We start from the raw sequence: 20,656 nt of genomic DNA, 5'->3' as shown, positions 1-20,656 counted from the left end.
AGTCCTGCTCTGCAGCCCCTTGCTCTTGACGTTTCATCAGTGTGAAACATCGATGTTCAGTCGTGTTCAGGGCCTCTAATGCTTGAAGATGGAAAAAGAAACATGGGGGGGGAGCTTTCAGGCTCACTAAATTTCCCAATATTGAGGGAATCATGTCAGGTTACTCCTTTCCTGAGTTTATTACAAACATTTCCATTGGCAAGTGTCCCTATTTTTCATCAGAAAATGGTTCTGCGGGTGCTTTCTATCTAGCTTTGTCAGAATTATGACTTCTTTAAAAAAAGACAAAAATTAAATTTCAATCCTTCAAAAACTGATGAAATCAGCAGGGAAGGGTTGCTGTAATAAATCTTTGAATGCCAGTATAACCTTGATCCCTTATTCAACCCTATTTTTATATGAGTAATAGTGAGTATTAGTAAAAATATACATACTTTGTGCCAGAAAAGATGGAGAATTTTTATAGCAATGCTATTGTATCTTGTAACTGAAACAGGTAAACACCATGGTTCTCCATAAACTGCATTTCCGTTTATGAATGAAGGCTCATGTAAAACTACATTTACAGTCTCAAAGACCCAGCGTTTCATGAAGGCTTTAATCTGAGCATTTCTCGGAAGCTTTCTCTTAAGGTATTCTTCAGACAAACCTGTTCTGTATGAAATGTTAGTAGTGTTATTGCTAATAATGCAATAACAAATGAGGGGAATATGGTTATGTATTCTGGCGAGGAGCATCACATATGGTGTCTTCCTAAAGTCACTCCATCTTCTCGTCCCTTTTCTCCTCTCCTGCATGTAATAACGTAGATGAGACATATGCAACTGATTTTTAATCTTTTTTGTCAAGTACGTAGCTTTTGGACACTGAATATACTAATATTTGATCACAAATTGAAGAGGAATATGAACTTCTTCCACTGGCGCTGTCCCTAATCTCTGCTGCCCTGTTACATTGACATATTATGACTGTGAATTTAGAGTTTTTTCTACAATTCTAAGGTTTGTTAAGCATTCTGGGAAGTTATTTTTGGTCTTTGTTTTGTGGAGACCTTTGGACTGTTTATGGAAAACAAGCATGAAGCAGTTCCCTCCTGTGCTATGGTCCTACATTTACTTCACTGTGTGCAGCTTCACTGCACACACACCATGCAGATTTGCAGGACTGGTTCTGAATTGCCTTTGAAAATGATGCACTGCGCAAGCTACAGGAACTTGTAAAATTACTTTGTTCATATTGCCGCTTTCTCTTGGGTAGATACTCTTTTTAATTTGTTTTATTTCCTTTCTGATATAGATTTTTTCAAGTTCCAGTAAAATCATGATTGGCTATGTCTTCATCAGTGTTGACAACTGAATGATTTAGCACCCTAAAACAGATTTGTGTGAGTCACTGCAGTCAAAAACATTAGTACACCAGTGAAAATTGTTTAATAGATATTACTCCTACAGAATCAGTCCTGAGAGCAGGAAACACGGCATGCTGGTTACTTTTTCCCCTCCTGTTGAAAGAGGCCATGACTCTATAACCTGCTGTGATGATAAAAGTGGTCTAATCATGGAGTCAGGATGATTGTGGTGGTTGAAAGGAACAAGGTTAAAAGAAATTTCAAGGACTGCTGGGAACTTTTTAAACTGCTAGAGTAGATTTCATTCCCCAGCTCTTGGGCATACACTGCCCTCAAGGGAGTATGCCTCAAGTGATTTTCGTTTTTCTTAGTTTTGGCTATATGACATAGTATAGAAGGCACCGAGTGACTGGCAGTACATGAATTCAGCCTTCGACAGTGTATACAGCACTGACTCCAAGGTATTGTATCTTGTCCCTCAGCACTGTCTATTAACTCGAGTTAACTGCCATGCCTGTGCTCTAGCTAAGCTTTTCACAATATCAGCTCGGTGACTGCATCATCCACCACATATTGTGTAGACTTAATCTGTTTCTTGTAGCGTCAGATTTAAATGAATTGATGTCAGACTACTGGCTTTCTTTTACACGCAGTTTTACCTGAGTGATTCAGTGTTCATCATTTATTCTAGCACCAGAAAACTTCCTCATTGAAACGCAAAACCTGTTTGAGGCAGATTCCATTACCTGTAGGTGTTAAACAGCACCTTACCCAAGTTTCATAAAAAGCTTCATGCCATGAGGATGGAGGGCAACGGGCATCCTTGGATCTGCTTGTGAACATTGCAGCCAAATCCCTGACGTATGTTGGGTGAATTAGGTCCCATGGAAGTTGCTGGACCCAGGAGCCCCCTCTGAGCTGTGGCTGAACGCAGGTCCATGGACAGGGGCCGAGTATCAAGTCTGAATCCATTACTCTCAAAATAACCTTAAATTTAACTAGGGCTGGTAGAACTGATCAGTCTCATTTTTTTGCAGTAAGTAGTTTTGTCAAATTTCTATGCAGGTATCTTCTCACAAGGTCTTTACCATGCATTAATACTTAAATTACTGGGGTAAATCCCCCAAAATACTATTGATCTTCTATCATCCTTGATTTTTTCCACTTAATCTAGGTAATGATAAGGGGTCTTTTATAACTGAATAAGCTCTTACCTTTTTTAAAGAGGTGTGTTAAACTCTTGTACTTATCCTAGTGACTTTCACCTCTTTGTTTTAAAACAGTCACGCATGTAATTAGAATATATAACATCTGTCCTAGATCTGAATCCACAAAGCAGAGCTTCCTAAGCTGTTTTTCTTCACAATTGCTGCAGAAAAATACCTTTGAAAATGCTTTTAGTGCTAAAAGAACTAGTTCACATTTCATGTGGGGAACTTTGCTTCCTACTGAACTATATTAAGTAAGAAAGATTTCAACACCTGCTTCATTATATTCATTGCACAGTTGTAATATTTTGGGTTTTGCTAAGCCCTGACTTGAAAAATTTAAAACACATAAAAGAACACAGACACAAAGGGCCAATTAATTCCTGGTGTATCCATATGCACTGAAAGGAGCTGCCACAGGCGTGACGTTAGCCCCATGGGGATTTTGTATGTAAGAAAGCTGCGGGGATTTTAAAGCTTTTTTGTTCCCTTTTCACTGGGATTTCCTTGCAAACATTGACAGAATATATAGACCTAATTGCAAAACACAGCATCCTGTTTTTATTTCCAGTGTTATATCAAGCTCAACATTGCCTAAAGCCAAAGCTCAGTTTGTGACTCAAGAGTATGGATACTGATCAAGAAAGCCTCTAACAGGAAAGATTCTGTCTGTTAAAACAGAAGTAAATAAAATTGTACAGCTTATACGTACAGATACACAGATAAGGGTATAGAGCAGGCTGGTATATAGCAGAAAAAAGGTAGGCTTTTTACCTCCTGAAACTCAAAGAACACAGGTTAAACAGTATGTATGCTAAATGAGTATTTAAAAATTAAATTATTCTTGTTTCATTTTTATGATTATCTGACCAATTCTTCCCTTCATTCAGTAAGACTTCTCTTTTTTGAAGTTTGACTTTCAACCATAGTATTAAACTCTTTGGCAGATTCCTTTTGGATGGGTTTTTTGCTATTGTTTTGCTTCTTGAAGTGCAGTGGTTGATTTGTTGTGCATTAGAGATGGAGGCTTTAGCATGGAAAGAAGCCAGTGTGGGAAGATAACATCCAGTGGTTAAAGCCATGGTTTCATTAGAAACTACTCTTTCCAAGTAAACAGGGAAGAAAAATTTTCGCATAAATTCTCATCCAAAAAAACTCCCTGAGTTTATTATCTGGAAAAAGAAAACATGGGAATGAAGCTGAAAGAATATTAGGTGTATGCGTAACTGGATGAAAGAAAAATTATTTGGTGTTGCATTACATCTTCTTTTTCCCAAGCAGTGAACTGTGAAGATACTACTAGTGAGTATATGCAAATGGCAACTAATCAATGCCTGGTTTCTCTTTGACTCTGCTATCTAATTTTCTTTTGAAGATGGTGTTCACTTAATTATTAACAATTTTGTAAATATATGAAAAATTGTTTTATTTGTCTGTTTATTAATATGCTTTAATTCCATCTAGAGAGTGAAATCTGCGTAAGAGACTTCCAGAAACCTTTCTGTCTAACTGCTTACTATTCTATGTTAACTGCATTTGTAAATGTAGTTAGGGGGCTGATAGTAATCTCTGGAGTTGTCCTCTTACAAATATAATGTCTTTTTTTTTTTTCTCTGGGAAACCTGGAATGGGGGGAAATAAGTTTTCCCAAGACTATAAAAAGGCCTGAATCTCTTCTAATTTATACCTGTCTAAATTCCTGGTGTGAGTCCATTGTCCCCATCGCAATTGCAAATGTTCCTGAGTTTTCCTGGCATATGTGAGAAAGATCCTGTAAGAAATCTGATCTTTTATAGGCAGCTTCTCCTCTCTCAATGGGTCTAAGCCTCTAAAGTACCCATTGTTATTCTAAAGGTGTAGGCGTATTTATTAATTTCTTATAGGGAGAACTATGGTAAAACTACACTGAAATTCCTTTTGCCTCAAGAAGAAAAATATCAGAAGCCAAACTATTTCAGATAAGTAGCAGAGAAATAGCTAGACTCCCTCAAAAAAAACAGCAGTAAGATTCTGTCTTTCTTCACTTTCCCATTGTGTACTCAGTAAGATATTGAAACACTGACATTTGATCATCTTACATCCTTAATAGAGGCTAGTTTACATTACCAAGTGAAAGCAAATATTGAGACCACACTGTAAAGAATAAAGGGAAGAAAGTATTTGGACAGCAGATACCCGATCTGTCTCTGACTCCCCATATTCCTGTACTGGGGCTGCTATCCCAAATAGTAAGGAGTGCACCGGGTCAGCTCCACTAACTGGGGAGCAGAGATAAGATTCATACGGAGGAGACAAGTGCTAATGTAGTTTAATGTATTATTTACATTGTCCCAGTTGTTTACTCTCTAGTATTTCCATTCGTCTCCTTTTATCACACATCTGCCTGCACCTTCACGCGATCCTCACAGTATGACAGCTCTTTGTTAAGCTTCATTTGGTGCAAAAGTTACAGACTTCAGCTGCCTACCAGCGAGAGGGTGGGAGTGCAATTGCCAGATTGCTTCATGATTGACTTCACTGCAGGGACGAGACTGATGATACCAGCATTGTTTGATTTGAATATCACATTCTGAATTTTGTGAGAATATAGTTGCCTTTCCCATACCATAGGTGGATAAAGAAGGCAAAATTAAGGTGGTCTGAAAAGAGTTGAACTCTCTGTACAACTTAATTTTGTACTTCAAAGTGTTGAGGTCAACTCAGACAAGTAGAGGGAATGTTCATATCTGTTGATAGCCACTGATATTTTCCTATTGACTGTTTTGGGATTAGCATTTCAACCATGATCTTTAAATATATGAATTTTCAATGAGAATCAAGGAAAGTTCTATTTGTTTGCTTTACAGAACATCCATTTCTTTCACAAAGAAATTTGACCTGAAGTTAACTGAGGCTTTTTTGCATGGGATTGCAAATTGGCTTCTAATAGAACAGAAGATTCAACCTTTGGTAAATTATTACACTATTGCATTTCCTTTTTAGGAAGGAAATATATAGCAGTAATCTTATATACCAGTAATATGCTGTATCCCAGCAATACACCAGTAGTATCCTGTATATCAATAATATATATGTGTGTGTGTGTGTACACATACACATGAAGACATAAGCATAGTATAGGCTTTTGGTTCAATTTTTTTCATTTATTTATGTGCATATGTACATGAAATGAATGAAAGACAAAAGGAATTAATGCAAGAGTAAAGATAGTAATTTAAATGTTCCAGCTATGTTTTTTTCCTTTCTGTCACTAAAAAAAAAAGGAAAAATAATCAAAGGAATCTAGAATCAGAATTGTGTCCCTCAGATGGTTAGTGATAACATTGTACTGTTATTTCAGATAAACCTGCAGAAGAAGATGCGAGTCACCGGAGTTATAACTCAAGGTGCCAAGAGGATTGGAAGTCCGGAATATGTAAAATCGTACAAAATTGCATACAGTAATGATGGGAAGTCGTGGACAATGTATAAAGTTAAAGGCACAAATGAAGATATGGTAAGATTAAGTCATCTGTATATGAATACATCTGTATGGTTTAGCTGCCTTCAGAAGTATGAGATATGTCTAGTAGATAAGCATAATTGCCTGACAGTGTAATATAGGTTGCCTTGTTATTATTTTTCTCTGAAAAAAACCCCATCAATAAATTTGCACTTTTTGTCTGCTAAGAATTTCTTATACTTTAGTTGACGGTTGTATAAATACTATGTCCCAAGGCTAGGATAATCCTGTTTATTACACTTAACTGATTTTCATTTTAATTAGTTTACCAGTAATTACTCATTACTCTGTTTTCAATTTAGTTTTATTACATTGGCAGATTAGTGTTAACCCTTAAAAACACAGAACCCATTCATCAATGCTAATCTCTGTACTGCACAAACAGTATCATCCAGTGGGAAGTATGTGTTTACAGCTTATAGTTACCACTTATTTTTTGTAGACATGTGCATACAAAGCAGCAAAAATCCCTTTACTCTGTAAGTTAAGAGAGAACTAAGGCACTTTGCAGCATTAGACATAGTTTCTTTATTAGGAAATTAAAATGCTGTGTGAAGAGGTATATAATGAGGGAAGAAAACAAAGTACAAGCATATCTGTTTAGAGTGAGGAGTGAATAGAAGAATGCTTATAGGTTTAATTCAGCTCCCTCTGCGATCAATGGGAGGGTTACAGTGCACTTCAGTGGGAGTTGGATCAGGTTCTTGAAGTAGAGGGAAAAAAATAAATGTCAATCAGCATAAATAATTGCAGGCTAAATTGAATTGGGACTATCTAATACACTAATTAGAAAAGAAGACATAATCTAGTTGCATTAGTAGCTTCGGTTTCTAGGAGTGACGAGATAGAGGTCCTGATTCAGTGCGGGTGGCAAACGCATGCCGATGCAAGGCAATAGCAGTATGTTTTGCTTAAAAACTTGTATGTTGGGCACTAGAAATGACAAAACAGCCTTTATTTGGGAAAAACATGCAGAGAAATGTGCAGGAAGGGTCAGAAGAACAATGCAGATACTTTTGAGATGTGGAAATCCACTGAACCTCCCTTAATCCTCCTGGCACATTTTTATGGATATGTCATTTTATCACAGGTGTTTCGTGGAAATGTGGACAACAACACCCCGTACGCTAACTCCTTCACCCCTCCAATTAAGTCGCAGTATGTACGGCTGTATCCTCAGGTGTGCAGAAGACACTGCACATTGAGAATGGAACTTCTTGGCTGTGAACTGTCAGGTGGGTTTTCTGCAATCGCCGCATCTCAGAAGTCAACCATCAAGCAGCGCATTTTTGTGCCTGAGGTCTAAACCACATGCAGTTTATTCCTGGTGAAATGCAGTTGGCGGGGCTGAGTTTATCCAGACAGTTATTTATCTCTTCTTATGTAAATTATATAAGCAACAACACTTACCTAAATGATGCAAGTGACAATAGTTGCTTGCAGTAGGGCAGTAATAGTAGTAGGATAATGTGGTAGCAACCTAATAACACTTTGTAAATCTTTCTGTGCACATTTGCCTCCTATTATGTGCAACCTCGAAAAGGTCATTTATAGCAGTTTTAATAAGTATCAACAGCTATCAGGACCTGTTATGTTACACACTAAGCAGACCATGAGACAGAGAGTCTCTAACTCACAGTTACACTTGGCACAGCCTGAACTAAGCACCGAAAACAGTTTCTGAGAGCCGAAGCTGTTTGTGCAGTGCTGTGCAGCAGAGTCACGGCAGAAGCAGGCATCAAAGCTGATTTGAGTAATTTCTCCTGGCTGCTGGGTGACCACGCCGATGTGCTGTGTGACATCCTCAGAGGGACAAGGGTGCTTCAGCTGCTGCCAAGGACCACTCAGAGTGCAATAAGATATATTTTGCTGGACTGCTTTAGTCAAGATTTCAGTTTAGATTTATCTTTTGGATTTCTAGCAGAAGCAGGGATTTCTTCTCATAGCAAAAAGTAAATGAACAAGTGGAGCCAATATAAACCCTCTTAAGGTTTGTAGTGGCAAAAGTTATAGCTCATAAATGTAAAGCCTGACCTATAGCCACTCTCTGCAAGAACCATGTTCCCTTACAAATTCAGTAAAGCATGTAAATTTTTTATCTTTTTCAAGAGATCAACCTTTTACCAGTGGGAGCGCTCCACTGAATTCTTTTAAGAATGATTTTTATGTGGCTGCCTGCTTACTGTACGAACAATAGTCATCCAGTTCACAAATGATATATCAAAACAGCTGGAGTTAAATAATTCTCAGTTCTCTAGTGGCATCAAAACCAGCTTCAGAAATGAAAAGTTAATGCATTAATTTCACTGTAGTCCTTTTCCAATATAGGTAGGTTTGAGAGTAAATAGAAAATTCTGTCTAGCTGCTTTAGTCTATTAGATTTTTTTTTTTTATGTCTTCCATTTCTGGAACCACAATTTAGAGTAAGTCCTTGTCAGAATGACCAGGAATTGTTTTGCTCAAAGAACTGTGAAAGCTACTGAAGTGAATTCATTTCAGTGGTCTCCTAACAGTTTCAAGGTCATAATTTCTTAGAACTGCAGGCAGCCAAGGCTCAGCAGAACATAATGACAGACTAATTCACTCTAATTCCAGGTGGTCTGTCTTAGGCAGAAAAACACTTTGAGAGGTCTAGCTTCTCTAACAAGTCCTGGTGCTAGAAAAGAGAGTCACTACTGAAGGGAGGGAAACTGTCTCGCAGCACCAGATTATCATAAAAACTAATTCTTTCTTAGGACAAACTGCAGCAAAATGTTCAATATAGTCTGCTCTAGCGTCATAAATAGCTTTACTTACCAGGACCTGTGCTCAGATCTTATTGAAAACCATGATCAATGCTTGTGGAGCTGGCCATGAATAAATTAGGCATTAATTTTCATGGCCTTGTGGTCCTGCCTTACTTGTGTTTTGCATATCTTTGTGTTGTAAATTCCCTTCCCTTCATAGAGTATTGATGTGGGGGCAGAAACAGATCACAGCTACTGTTTATTAGAATGCCTTTATTCGTTAAGCTGTTATTAATAGTAGCATCAAGCGGTTGTTTTTAAAAACGGATAACTGGTCACACAACACAGTCACTTACTCATGCAATTCACTCACATACTCAAACGTCTGCATATAGCAGGCTCTGCCTTCTTGCATGCGGTCCATGTCATGCATTGTTGGTGCTCGTGTATGTTAGTGGCTGTGTGCCAATTCAGCAAATTCTTGGTGTTCTGAGTTTGTCAGTTCTTGCAGAGGGATGCTGGTCTCCAGAACTTAACCAACCTTGTGAGACTTCTAGCATCTTCTGAGCATGTAATTTGCCTCATTTTGGCATGTTGTTCTCTGGTAACTATTTCTCTATCCTAACAGTACTTATAGGTACCATTCACACAAACTGACACACAAGGGGACTTTGTAACATCTGCATTTAATACTAGATTCGCCTCCCCTTGTTCATCTTCCACACTACCTAGTCTGGAAAGGAATCCTATGTTCATTAATAGGAAGAAAATTTTTAAAATCTCTTGATTTTCAGAAAAGAAAAATATCACAGTATTAATCAAAACAAAATCACCCTTGCCCTCAAATAATTGACCTATGCTGCTTTTGCCAATACTGCATGAATTCTGGCCCAAGACAAGACACATGCAGACCTTTGCTTGCAGATCCATTTGTGGTTTTGCTTCCACTGCATTGGATATTTAATATTTCCTTTGAGGGTTTCAGCTTTCTTGAAAGAAGGGGTAGATCAGGTGCATGGTACAGGACAGAGACTGAAGAGTAAAATATTGTGGCCCCAGAAGAGTCAACAGAGAATAACCTTCATGTGGATTCTTTCAATTTTCAGATGCTAATCCACACTTATTCTCATTATTTCACTGCTCCTGTTTCATTGAGCTAGACCAAATAAGAAGTAACTGCAAACTTATATCCAGATAGGTTTAAACATACAGAGTTATCAGGTATTTATCACAGATGGTGATATCCAAAGCATCTCAAACATTTTGACCTAAGATGCTCCACTGAGCATAGCCATAAGTATGCCTACATCAGCTCTCACCAGCTTTAACAGGTTGTAAAAATGGGAAGGGAGATTGAATCCTTTCACAGGGCCATTGCAAAGCAAATTTAAAGAAGATACAGTGCAGTGAAGAGGAGATGTCCCGGGGAGTCATAAGCATTATTATACATACACTTCTAGGAGGGATGACTATCTACAGACACAAAGTTTTGTACTAGTTTGATGATTCTGTCCTTTGCGCTTTAGGTTATAGCTCACCTATCAAAATAAACAATCATTATCTTCTGTCATTGCAGCAGGGTGCCACAGGAGCTGCAAAGTGACTGGGTCAGCTGTTGCTCTCTGTGACACAGCACTAAGACATTGTTCTGCCACCCGTGTGCATCATCTTCGTGTCTTCTATTCTCATTGTTCTTCTCATTTTCTCCTGTTACCTTTAACAACTGTCTTCCTCCTCCCTTTGGGGCAGTGGAGAAGGAAGGCAAGTGTGAAATCCTATTAATATATGCAGGCATGCACAGACACACAAGCAGACACATCTGTTGTTTCATAAATCAATAATAATACTCAGAAAAGATAGAACTATTCTTGATGGATTGGACCAGCGCTGAAAAACAGTTTTGACAACCCATGTTTTTGTGTCAGGAACCTCCTTCAGATTCCTCAGATGAAACATTCCTGCCGACAGCCCTTGTGATCCTGGAGTGATGCTTCAGAATTGAATAACAAGCAAAGCCCTTCTCTAAAGCGATAGATGAGTCTTTCTCATTTGTGCTATCAATTGCTCCCTCCTACTCCGAGGAAAATTGTTTTGTTGTTTTGAACTAGGTAGTTCATTCTACAGACAAGGCTGTGCAATTTCCATTTGTGCACTGAGAATCAGTTCTGAAGATTGGGTTTTTTTTCCAAAATTAACTGTTTTCTGTTTATTTTTTAATTGAATATGAAACATGTCAGTATTTCAAATTTTAAATACAGTTGTTACTACATTAAAGAGCATATTATTATTATCTGTCTTTGGTAATATGCATTTGCTCCTGCTGTTAAACCCCCCACAAAGGGCCTGGTCTTACCTTCCTGATTTGAATCCCTAATAATTCCACTTAATTTTGTGTGTTAAACCTACAGGAGAAACAGAAAGTAGAATCTGACCAAAAGGTCTTTGCTAATAATATCAAAGAAACTAAAAAAGAATCAGGTCTTTAAATCTGGGTAAACATACTGTGGAGGAAATGGACTTTAAGAAAAAGAGAACCAGCTTTGATATCTAGCTCAAATACAGTGAAAAACAAGATAAAAACTTTGAAGGTGTTTTAAGTGGGCACACGGTGCTCTGGCTCTGTCAAGAGACACCAGCTGAGCAGGGTCATGGTCCCAGCAGGAAAGCCTTCACAACATGCGTGTTTTAAGAAACACAGCTGGTGACTCAGGAAGTGATTACCTGATAGGAACCAGCTCAGCGAAGTGGGATGTGAGTGTCAGGTGGAAAACCTCTGTCTTCCCAATGATACATAACATCAAGGTTCTGTGCATCCAGTGATGATGCACTCCCTGCAAAACCCGGTATGTCAGATCCTGGGGACACTCTCACTCAATGAGTTAGAGTATGTTAAAATAGTATTTGCAATTTAGCTGCATAAAGTCAGCTACTGAACTAAGTAGGATCACCAAATTTGTGAACTGAGAGCTTTGGGACAACTGCATGTATGCAGGTTTTTGGCAGCTGGGGCAGGAAGGAAATGAGAAAACTGCTTCTTTTTATGTTCCCATCTCCCTCTTTCACCTTTTTCTCAAACACCCATCAAACATTACTCCACCCAGCCACACATCCACCTTTCCTGATCTCTTAGCAGCCCTCTCACTCTCAGCCACTTGACCTGCCTCTGTTTTCATTATGTTTTTAATCTTAAAACCATGCAGGTCATCTTGGCTTCCAGTGCTGTTATTACAGTGCTGCTTTTGAAGGGTGTCTCTCCTACTGTCAGCTTGCTGCTTCTCTCTTCCAGGTCCAAATGTACCTTCTGTGTTCCCAGTGTAAAATAGCAAGGCAGAGGAACATAGATTCACTTATTAATGGTTGGTTTGTTTTTTTTTTCATGGACACCCAACAGAGAAAGGAGAAGCCCAAGATCTATCTTTTGCTACAATCAAAATAACTCAATGATGTGGGGCATTCACCTGGTTTAAACAAATAAGCTTTTAACGCTCAATTTCTCCTAAGCTATTATCTCCTACTATTCTCCCTCCTTCACAATTGTTTTTATGTAGTCTTCCACTGTCAGTGGGTGTTGGGGCTTTCTAAGTTTTTGGCTAGGCATCAAGTGATTCAAAAGTGTAGAAGGCTCAGTGCTTGTTGACATTTTACTTCAGCACTGGCTTTAAGAAAAATTAATGTTTCCTTAGTAGGCAAACACGTGGTCGATGTGATATGGCATAAAAGCATGATAAAATCAAACTGAATAGGGGAAACAAAAGCAAGCTGCTGGACAGGAAAATAAAACCAAGATGAGAAGAGACAAAAGTAATCTTTTCTGTTTGCCTTCATAAATTTATGCCAGGATAAAATACATTGAATTCTCTGTCTTGTTTTTGATTCTTCCAAGGTAGTGTTGAAATAAAGTGCCTTGAATTGGCTATTTTTCATTTGTTTGTTTGCAAGTTCCTCCAACAATAGTCTTGATTAAAGCCTTTTCTTTGAGAATTGCTACTTTTCTTTTCCATAATGGAAAAACTAAACCACTTACAGAGATAAGTCAGTAGTGTTACAGATCTTATTTTACTGTTCCAGGTTGCTCTGAACCCCTGGGGATGAAATCAGGACATATACAGGACTACCAAATTACTGCCTCCAGTGTTTTCCGAACACTCAACATGGACATGTTTGCTTGGGAGCCCAGGAAAGCCCGACTGGACAAGCAAGGCAAAGTTAATGCCTGGACCTCCGGCCACAATGACCAGTCACAATGGTTGCAGGTAAAGTTTCACATGCATTTTCCCAAATGTTTACCTTCTTTGTGTTTCAGGTATGGGGAAGGTTGACTGGTTTAGGATTGTACTCATATTCTTCAGCTTCTGAGTGTAACCATCCTAACTCTGCCACATGTGGATGATGAAGCTATGAAAGCCCACACAGATCTTCATGTCTTTGGTACCTCAGTTGCAGTAAACCCTGCTTAGGGAAACCTTCACCCCCACTACCAAACCTTATGAGTTGCCCAACAGCCATGAATTTTCCTTTGTTAATGGACACAAATACTAGTTGCAGATCTGTTTCACTGGCTTCTCTTTTGTTGAGAGAGATTATTTTTTTCCCCCCTTCTGTCCTTCCAAAGTTCCCTGGAAAAGTGTACTTACTTCAGCTTTGTGCACGTTAGCAAATCTGGCTCACAGAAATTATCTCTGTCTAATTGAGACTGCTCAAAATTACCTTCTGATGTCACTCTGAAGCTAGCAAGACTGATTCAGCACTTGAATTCATTATAAAGCTGTGCACAGGGGTTGTTTTCAGCCTGGGAGTGATTTATACAAATCAGTAGTACGCTAATGTGAAAGACTGCAATAAATCACCAGTATGGAAACCTATTTGACCAGTCGCTGACATATTTATATTTTTTGAATTGTTGAAAATAGCAGTGTATTGAGTCAGCTGCCAGTTTGCAGTGCAGTTCTCAGTGGGAAGCCTCAATAGCACTACACATAGCTACTAACCCCCTGAAATCTTTTCACATATAAATTATGACATATTAGCTTTTTTACCTACAGTTGCTAAGCAATTTAGCAATATAATTACTCTCTTTTCTCCAAGTTTACACACGTACTGAAAGGAAGGAGCAGTTGCCTTGTCTATTTAAGTTTTGAATAACTGAAGATCCTGGGATTTGCTGAAAGTATTTTAGAGCAGCCTATTGAAACAGCAGTTAATAACTTCTAGAGAGGAGGAAGATTTTATTGTTGTGTTTTACAGTGGAGAAGCAGATGAAAATGTTTCTCCACATAAAAGAGAGGCAGTTGTATCATATTTAACCCCAACAGTGATCCCAAGAAACCAGGGGTGTGCAGAGACTCCACAGAAATATCCTGTGGTGTGTTATTCCTCCTGTGGGTGACAGTGGATTTTTACTTAAATACAGATGGCAAGGTGCTGCAGAGTTAATTCTTATATTCTAAAATTTTCCACCCTGTTCCAAGTCTTGCTATACTTGAACCTACCTGAACCTGAAAATTGAATCTGACCACTTGCACAGTCTCTGCAAGTCCTTGAAGTATCAGGCATACTTTTTTTAATCTGGTCAAAAGAAAGTTGTGAAGAAATATTTGTCTTTTATTTCATTTGTCATATGGCCATGATATGAGCCCAGTAACTTCACAGAAATATGACCAATTTACCCTTTCCTGAAAGTCATTATACTTAGGATATTTTTCCAAAAGAGGATGATAACATTTCCTGTTTAAAAAAAAAAAAAAAAAAAAACAGGTGATATTAAAACCACTTGTTTTTTCAGTACTTAAACTGGTCGTTGGCTTCTACTATAGGCTGATTGTTTTGAATTCAGTCCACAAGTAGAGATGGGCTGACATGCTTCAAGTCTAGGTAATGATTCTGTAAGAAAGACATGCCTTTCATTTAAGTTCATCCATTCATTGTTCTCTTTGCTGTTTTTTCTTTAAAACACAGAGTATTGTATTGTAACCTTTTAAACACACTGACTGCAATTTTATCATCATGCTACTTTCATGGAGTTCAGTCAAAACACATTTATAAGAAAAAGCATGTGAAAGCAAACTTATTTGTATGCTCTTTTCCCTCAGCAAATACATATTACAAGGAATGATCCCAATAGCAATTACATGGTATCCTTAAACGGGCTTAAAGTAAGAAATAGATTTCTGGATTTTCCTAAAGGAGCTGGCCTACCAATATGATATTTCACAGTGTTAGCTTTCCATGCCTTTTGAATTTTCCCCACATGCCTTATTTGGTTTATCTTTTATAATTTTCACTAGAAAACCTATAAAATTGGGTAAAAGCCTACTGAATGCCTTTAAAAATTATTGTTGTAGTATGTAGTATATGGATGACTTGAACAGATCTGTTTTGACTTGCAGTTATTTTGGGGAATCCATGCCCAAATGCCATTGCTATCAACTGTTCCTCTGTTTAAAAACTTGTGTGCTGACACATATCTCAGAGCACCTGCTGTGATAATGGTTGCTGAGAGGTGATGTTTGCATCATGTGCATAAATGCTACTTGCTGCTTATGGGCAGTTCACAGCACTTTTGGATGAACCTTAGAGATAAATTCTTCTCCATCATGAGCTGGGGTTGTTTTACTCTGTTTTCTCTCAAAAAGGAAAATGCTGAAACTTCTGTGTATTAAAAAATGCATCCATTAACAAGTATGCTCTTTGTTTTAAAGTGTTCTGGATAGCTACATCCATAATTTAGCCCCAGAGGGCAGGAATATGAAGTATTATGTGGCTCTGCAAACAGACTGTGCATTTTCGGGTTCAAGAAGAATACTCACCTTATTGGTGCTGCCACTGTTGAAAATCTGTTGTGATCTAGACTCGACTCACTTATGAACTCCAGGTTCCCCACGCAACACTCCTTTACACCAAACACCATCGTTAGTAATGGAAGAAAGTGTTTTTGTGATGTGGGGGAAAAGTTAATGAGATTAGATGACCAAAATTGTGCTTTTCCAGCTCACTCATAATCTGGGTCTGAATTCCCCCATGTGCTGTTCAAGGGCACTCTTGCCATTCCTTTAAAGATGGTGCTGCAGAAGCCATGTCAGTTACCTGACCTAATTAATGGCACAGGATCTTCCATTAACTTAGGTAACCTGCCTCTTTAGTGTCTCCATACTCATCACAGTTGAAATCTATGCAGTTTGGTGATACAGAACAACGTAGCTCTTCAGGCTTGGTACCAAATCTAATGCAAATAGTAAGTTCCAGCAACTCTCTCTGCTCCTGAATGCTTTTCTTTAGGGATTGCCTTCATTTTGGAGACATCTCTGTGAAATTATCTGAATGACAGTAAAATGAAAGACTGGGGGGAGGTGGGGAAGTGAAATTTAAAAAAAAAAAAAAGTAATGGTTTGCTTCCCATAATTGTGTATAAAATTAGCATAAACTAAGTGAGGTAAAGCATTTCAGGTTAATTACTGAGAAAAGAAAGAAAAGCCTAAAATTCACTTTCCTTCAAGGCAGTCCATTTCCCTCATTACTTTGATTTGCTTGTCAGCATCATTTGCTACCTTGAACCAGTTCACAGGCTTTTCCCAGGATCTCTTGCTGAACTACAGTGACCAGGCTGCTTTGCCCGTTTGGAGAGTGCTTCTGCTCCTCTCGGACACAGTCCAGGACTGTCATTCCAGCCAGTCACCCCACTTTGCATTTCTTCAGTTGTTTGACATTAAAGGACGTGTTAAAGTACTTCCCGCCTTATGCCCAGGATGAGGCACCAAGGCTATAAAGATTATTGATAATTATTCCTACTGATCTTTCAGGTGCTTGGTGACTGCTCTTGTAAACAGTTTTTCACCGTTCTGTATCTCATCTTCCTCGCCAAGACTATCTTTCAAAAGAATTAACATTTTTCTCAAAATCCATTCTCACTCTACTACTAATTTTCTGCAGTTATAAATTATGAAATCAGGACAGCGGCTTAAACTCCTGTTTCTCTATTTACTGTTAGTTAAGTTTTGATGTTTTTAAATATTTCCTTGTTTCTGCTAGATCAGCAGATGCCACATCCATTATTGTATTGATTTCCCACTCTCTCACTGCCTAATAAGGACAGCAACACCTTGTACTTTAATGCCTTCGCCTGTTTGTCCTTTGCCTGGTGCTTCAGCAAGTAATTTCTCTGATGCTGTTTCTCTGATCTACCATCCTCTGCAATATTCCTTGGAGCTGAGGCGTCTGAGTTCATTTGGTGTCTCCAAATAGTTGGAGCTTTCTTCTCCACCCAACCATCTCCTTTGCATAAATTGTTTTGTATGTTATCCCAGTTCTAACTTTCTAATTGTACATGGGTATTGGTAGTATTTTATCTTAAAACCGGTGATATGCTGGGTTTTTTGAAGGCCTGTATCTCTACAGAGCACAGCTGGTTGAGAAAGATGCCCATCTTGGAAGCCTGCTGAGGTTCCTTTTATATCTCAATGTTATCTTCAGGTCACCAGCAGCACTGCAGTAGCTTTATGTTTCTAGTTGTACTTGAAACTTTAAAACAGTTTACTCACTGCAAAAATTACTTTCATCTGGTTCTGGTTGGAGCTTGTATTTTTCTGCAAAGCTAGTGGAAGATTCTGCAGCTTGATGTGCATGAGTAATAAACCTGATACAGTTTACCCACAGTTCTTTTATATAGTTACCGTTGAGCTCAGATGATTTAAGAAAATCATCCCTCCCTTGAATAGTAGAGTGGAGCAACAAGCAATGTCTTATTCTAGTGTTTCTCTTGCTGATTGTATGTGATGGAATCAGATAAGCACTGTTAGGGAAAATCCAGTTGCTGATAAAGATAGCAGATTGTTTGAAGATTGGCAAAGCAACTGTTATATATATATACCTACACATTTTTAAAATGTGATGATTGCCAGTAGTAGAATACATTTGTGTTAGGTATTTTCCTGCCAACCTAATCCCCAGTATTAGACAATATTACTGAGATTTTTCATCAACACCGTTAGAAAACAGTTGTCTCAGTGCTGCAATTGACTTATGCTTTAGTTTAATACGTTTTTTACATCACAAAGTCTCTTGTTTGAAAACAAAGGCAAAATTGTATTCCAAATATTTATTCACTTTTTGTTATGTATGTGCAAAACCATCTCTATCTACAAAGTCTCATGCCATCGTAAGTTCTACTTATCTTCATTGTCTAGCATTTATTTACAGTGATTAAGCTTCTAAGTGATTGAATGAAAGAGTTGTTATCTAAAGCCTAAATCAGCTTCTACTCAGTGTTTCTTAGAGAGTACTCTTATAGAAAGTAGACGTTGTGCTACGTTTCTCCAGTATTTACAAAATTTGACAGTGGTACATGTTGTGCTTTGCACCACCAACACGCCATCTGAAATTGTCTAAATACTAAGGTAAATGAGGATTAAGAGGAGACAGACGGTAACCATGTCTAATGCTATGTCAGCCTCGTGCAGAGCACAGCTAACACGAGCCTAGAGAGACAATCCAGACATTTTTTTGCATTTCACCAATTTATTTGCTATATAACCTCATGCAAAGGGACTAAACTACAGTAATTTTTAAATTTATGGATTCTATATATAAAATTTGCATAGGCAATTTATATATATCTTAAAATATCTACTTCTAATCAGTTGCTTAGGCTCCTTCTATAGTCAATGGGAAGAGGACAGCACTATCAGGGAATAATTCATCCTACCCTAAGCAAGTGTCTTAAGTTTCCTGTTATGAATCACCCTGGGGATATGCCTTTACTCTTTTAGCCACAGAAAGAGACAGAGAATTAGCTTAAACTAGAAGATAATTTTCTGAATAATGAAAGTTACATGAGGTGAATCCTTCCCTTTTTTAATATGGGAAGAGAACATGATATTTCATCTCATATTGATTAGCTGAGCTTATTTTAATGTTGGTGTTCGTTCTGTCACTAAAGAAAAGGAATGTTGTTTCCTGTCTCTCATGTGGTATTTGCTTCTCATCTATTATTGCACCTGCCTCTTTCTCCCCTTTTTTGTTGTATTTACCTGTTTTTTTGTAATGAATTCTGCAGAGGCTTACTAGATAGGAAATCACTATACTTTAGCATTTCCTAAATGCTGAAAACAATTCATAAGGAGAAAATTGTGTGGGTCATTTAATTATCTTTTGAATTGTGTTGTTAGCAAAGCAAGCATTAATACTAATACTGGTTAAAGGAGCCAAATAAGTCATTTCTGTCTGGCCACCAACTTAAATATTTTATTTTAACAACCACACTCTGGAAAAAAAAGAAAATGCTTAACAACATCTTAATTAAATAAGGACTTGAAAGACACAAAATTGGAATAGGATAAAATGTTAGTTTAAGACCAATCTAGTAATTAACATAATGAGGAAATTACATGACTTCTAGAAGGCTTGGACTGCTGAACAGTGTGGTGTGACTGGTCTTTGAAAGATACAGTATTCTATGGGAATTGTAAACTTAATTATAACACATTATAAACGAAAGGCATGTATCCTTCTCTGCAGCTTCAATAAACCACAGCCATCACCAACAGATCAGGAAAGCAATCAATGTCCTTTACGTGTACAGCAGCAAAAGGTCTCCCTCATTCTTCAGATGCAAAGTTGGTACTGTTTTTTAATTATAATTTCTCCCAAGTAGAAAAATGAGTTCTCAGATTTCAGATGGCAAAAGACAATTTGTGCAGAGATCAACCTTTCTTTGTGCCATGCTTTTTATTGGGATACTGAAAGATTTTTACAGCCAATATTGGTCATTTTATCTTTTCAACTCAAAGTCATGTTTTTCTTTTCTTGTGGTGCTTGGCAAGGCAGCTGTCATTTTCTGCTTGAAGGACTTGGACACTCAGCTTTGGCATCTCCTTGGTCTTATGTTTACCTCGATGAGGAGCTTCACAGAGTAATATTCTGTTCACACAGTCTGATAGTTCACAGGATGCAGCAACATAACAAGGCGGGTCATGATTAATTTATTAATATGGATCTTCCCTTTGCCAGAAACTTACTATAGATAAATTTCCTTATGAAAAGCAGCCAGTGGTAGAATAAGGTGGTAATGGACAAATAGTTCCGAGTGGTTTAGTCAAAGACAAAAGCAGGTAAAGAGAGATACCCACTTCTAAACTGCACATTGTTGAATTTACCTACTTTGCACTGCCTAGGTTAGAATGCCAAACAGATCACTTTACTGACTTCTTCACTTGCCCATAAAGTGTAGAGTTAAGTTTGCAACTAGATGATCACTGTTTGCTTTTAAGACAGTGTGTAGCTCAAGAGGAACAGCAAGCTTTTTTTCTTTAGTGTTTTTTGGGGGTTTTTTTAATGCTGATCCTTCCGTATGTTGCCAATGCTTTTCTAACACTATTAACAAACACATAGCTTAGAAAAATGGTATTAAGAGGTATGCCTTGATTTCCTAGTTGCAGTTACCTGCCGGCAAATATTTGATGACCATTCCAGAGCTCCCTCTCTAACCCAGTTTTTTCCCCCAAATCATTTCAAGTTAAATGCATTATTCACATTAATAATGTTACTAAATTGTGCATTTCAGCATTGCCCTTCCTAAATTGCTTTTGACTTTGCAAAGCTTTCTTCTGCAATTCATTTTATGGAAATGTTTATAGTGGTAATTGAATTTAAGCCTTGAAATTAAATAAGGCAGCATAAAATCTTGGTTTATTTTGCCTTTTCAATGCTGTATTTAGGCTGTATTTTATCATTTAGGTAGCAAAGTCTAGAGCCTTGGTAGAATCATTGATTTTACTCTGGCCAAATACAAGGAGATTGTTAGAAAGAGAGACAGAGCACAGAAGCCCTTTGTTGCAAGGTGTCTGGGAAATAGGGAACAAATAGATACAGCATGACTATT

At 37.9% G+C, this 20,656-nt stretch overlaps 1 protein-coding gene across 1 annotated transcript in view; it reads left to right on the top strand.

Moving 5' to 3' along the window:
* Window positions 1-20,656, top strand: part of EDIL3 (EGF-like repeats and discoidin I-like domains 3) — a 190,868-nt gene that overhangs the window by 130,551 nt on the left and 39,661 nt on the right. Inside the window, exons 7-9 of the mRNA XM_009331792.1 lie at window positions 5,897-6,052; window positions 7,149-7,293; window positions 12,853-13,037. Of these exons, the coding sequence (XP_009330067.1) occupies window positions 5,897-6,052; window positions 7,149-7,293; window positions 12,853-13,037 (486 nt within the window). The remainder of the gene's footprint in view (window positions 1-5,896; window positions 6,053-7,148; window positions 7,294-12,852; window positions 13,038-20,656) is intronic.

The sequence above is a fragment of the Pygoscelis adeliae genome, unplaced genomic scaffold (genome assembly GCF_000699105.1).
Source record: "Pygoscelis adeliae isolate BGI_AS28 unplaced genomic scaffold, ASM69910v1 Scaffold19, whole genome shotgun sequence".
Lineage (NCBI taxonomy): Eukaryota > Metazoa > Chordata > Aves > Sphenisciformes > Spheniscidae > Pygoscelis > Pygoscelis adeliae.
This window is presented reverse-complemented; position numbering and strand designations above follow the sequence as displayed.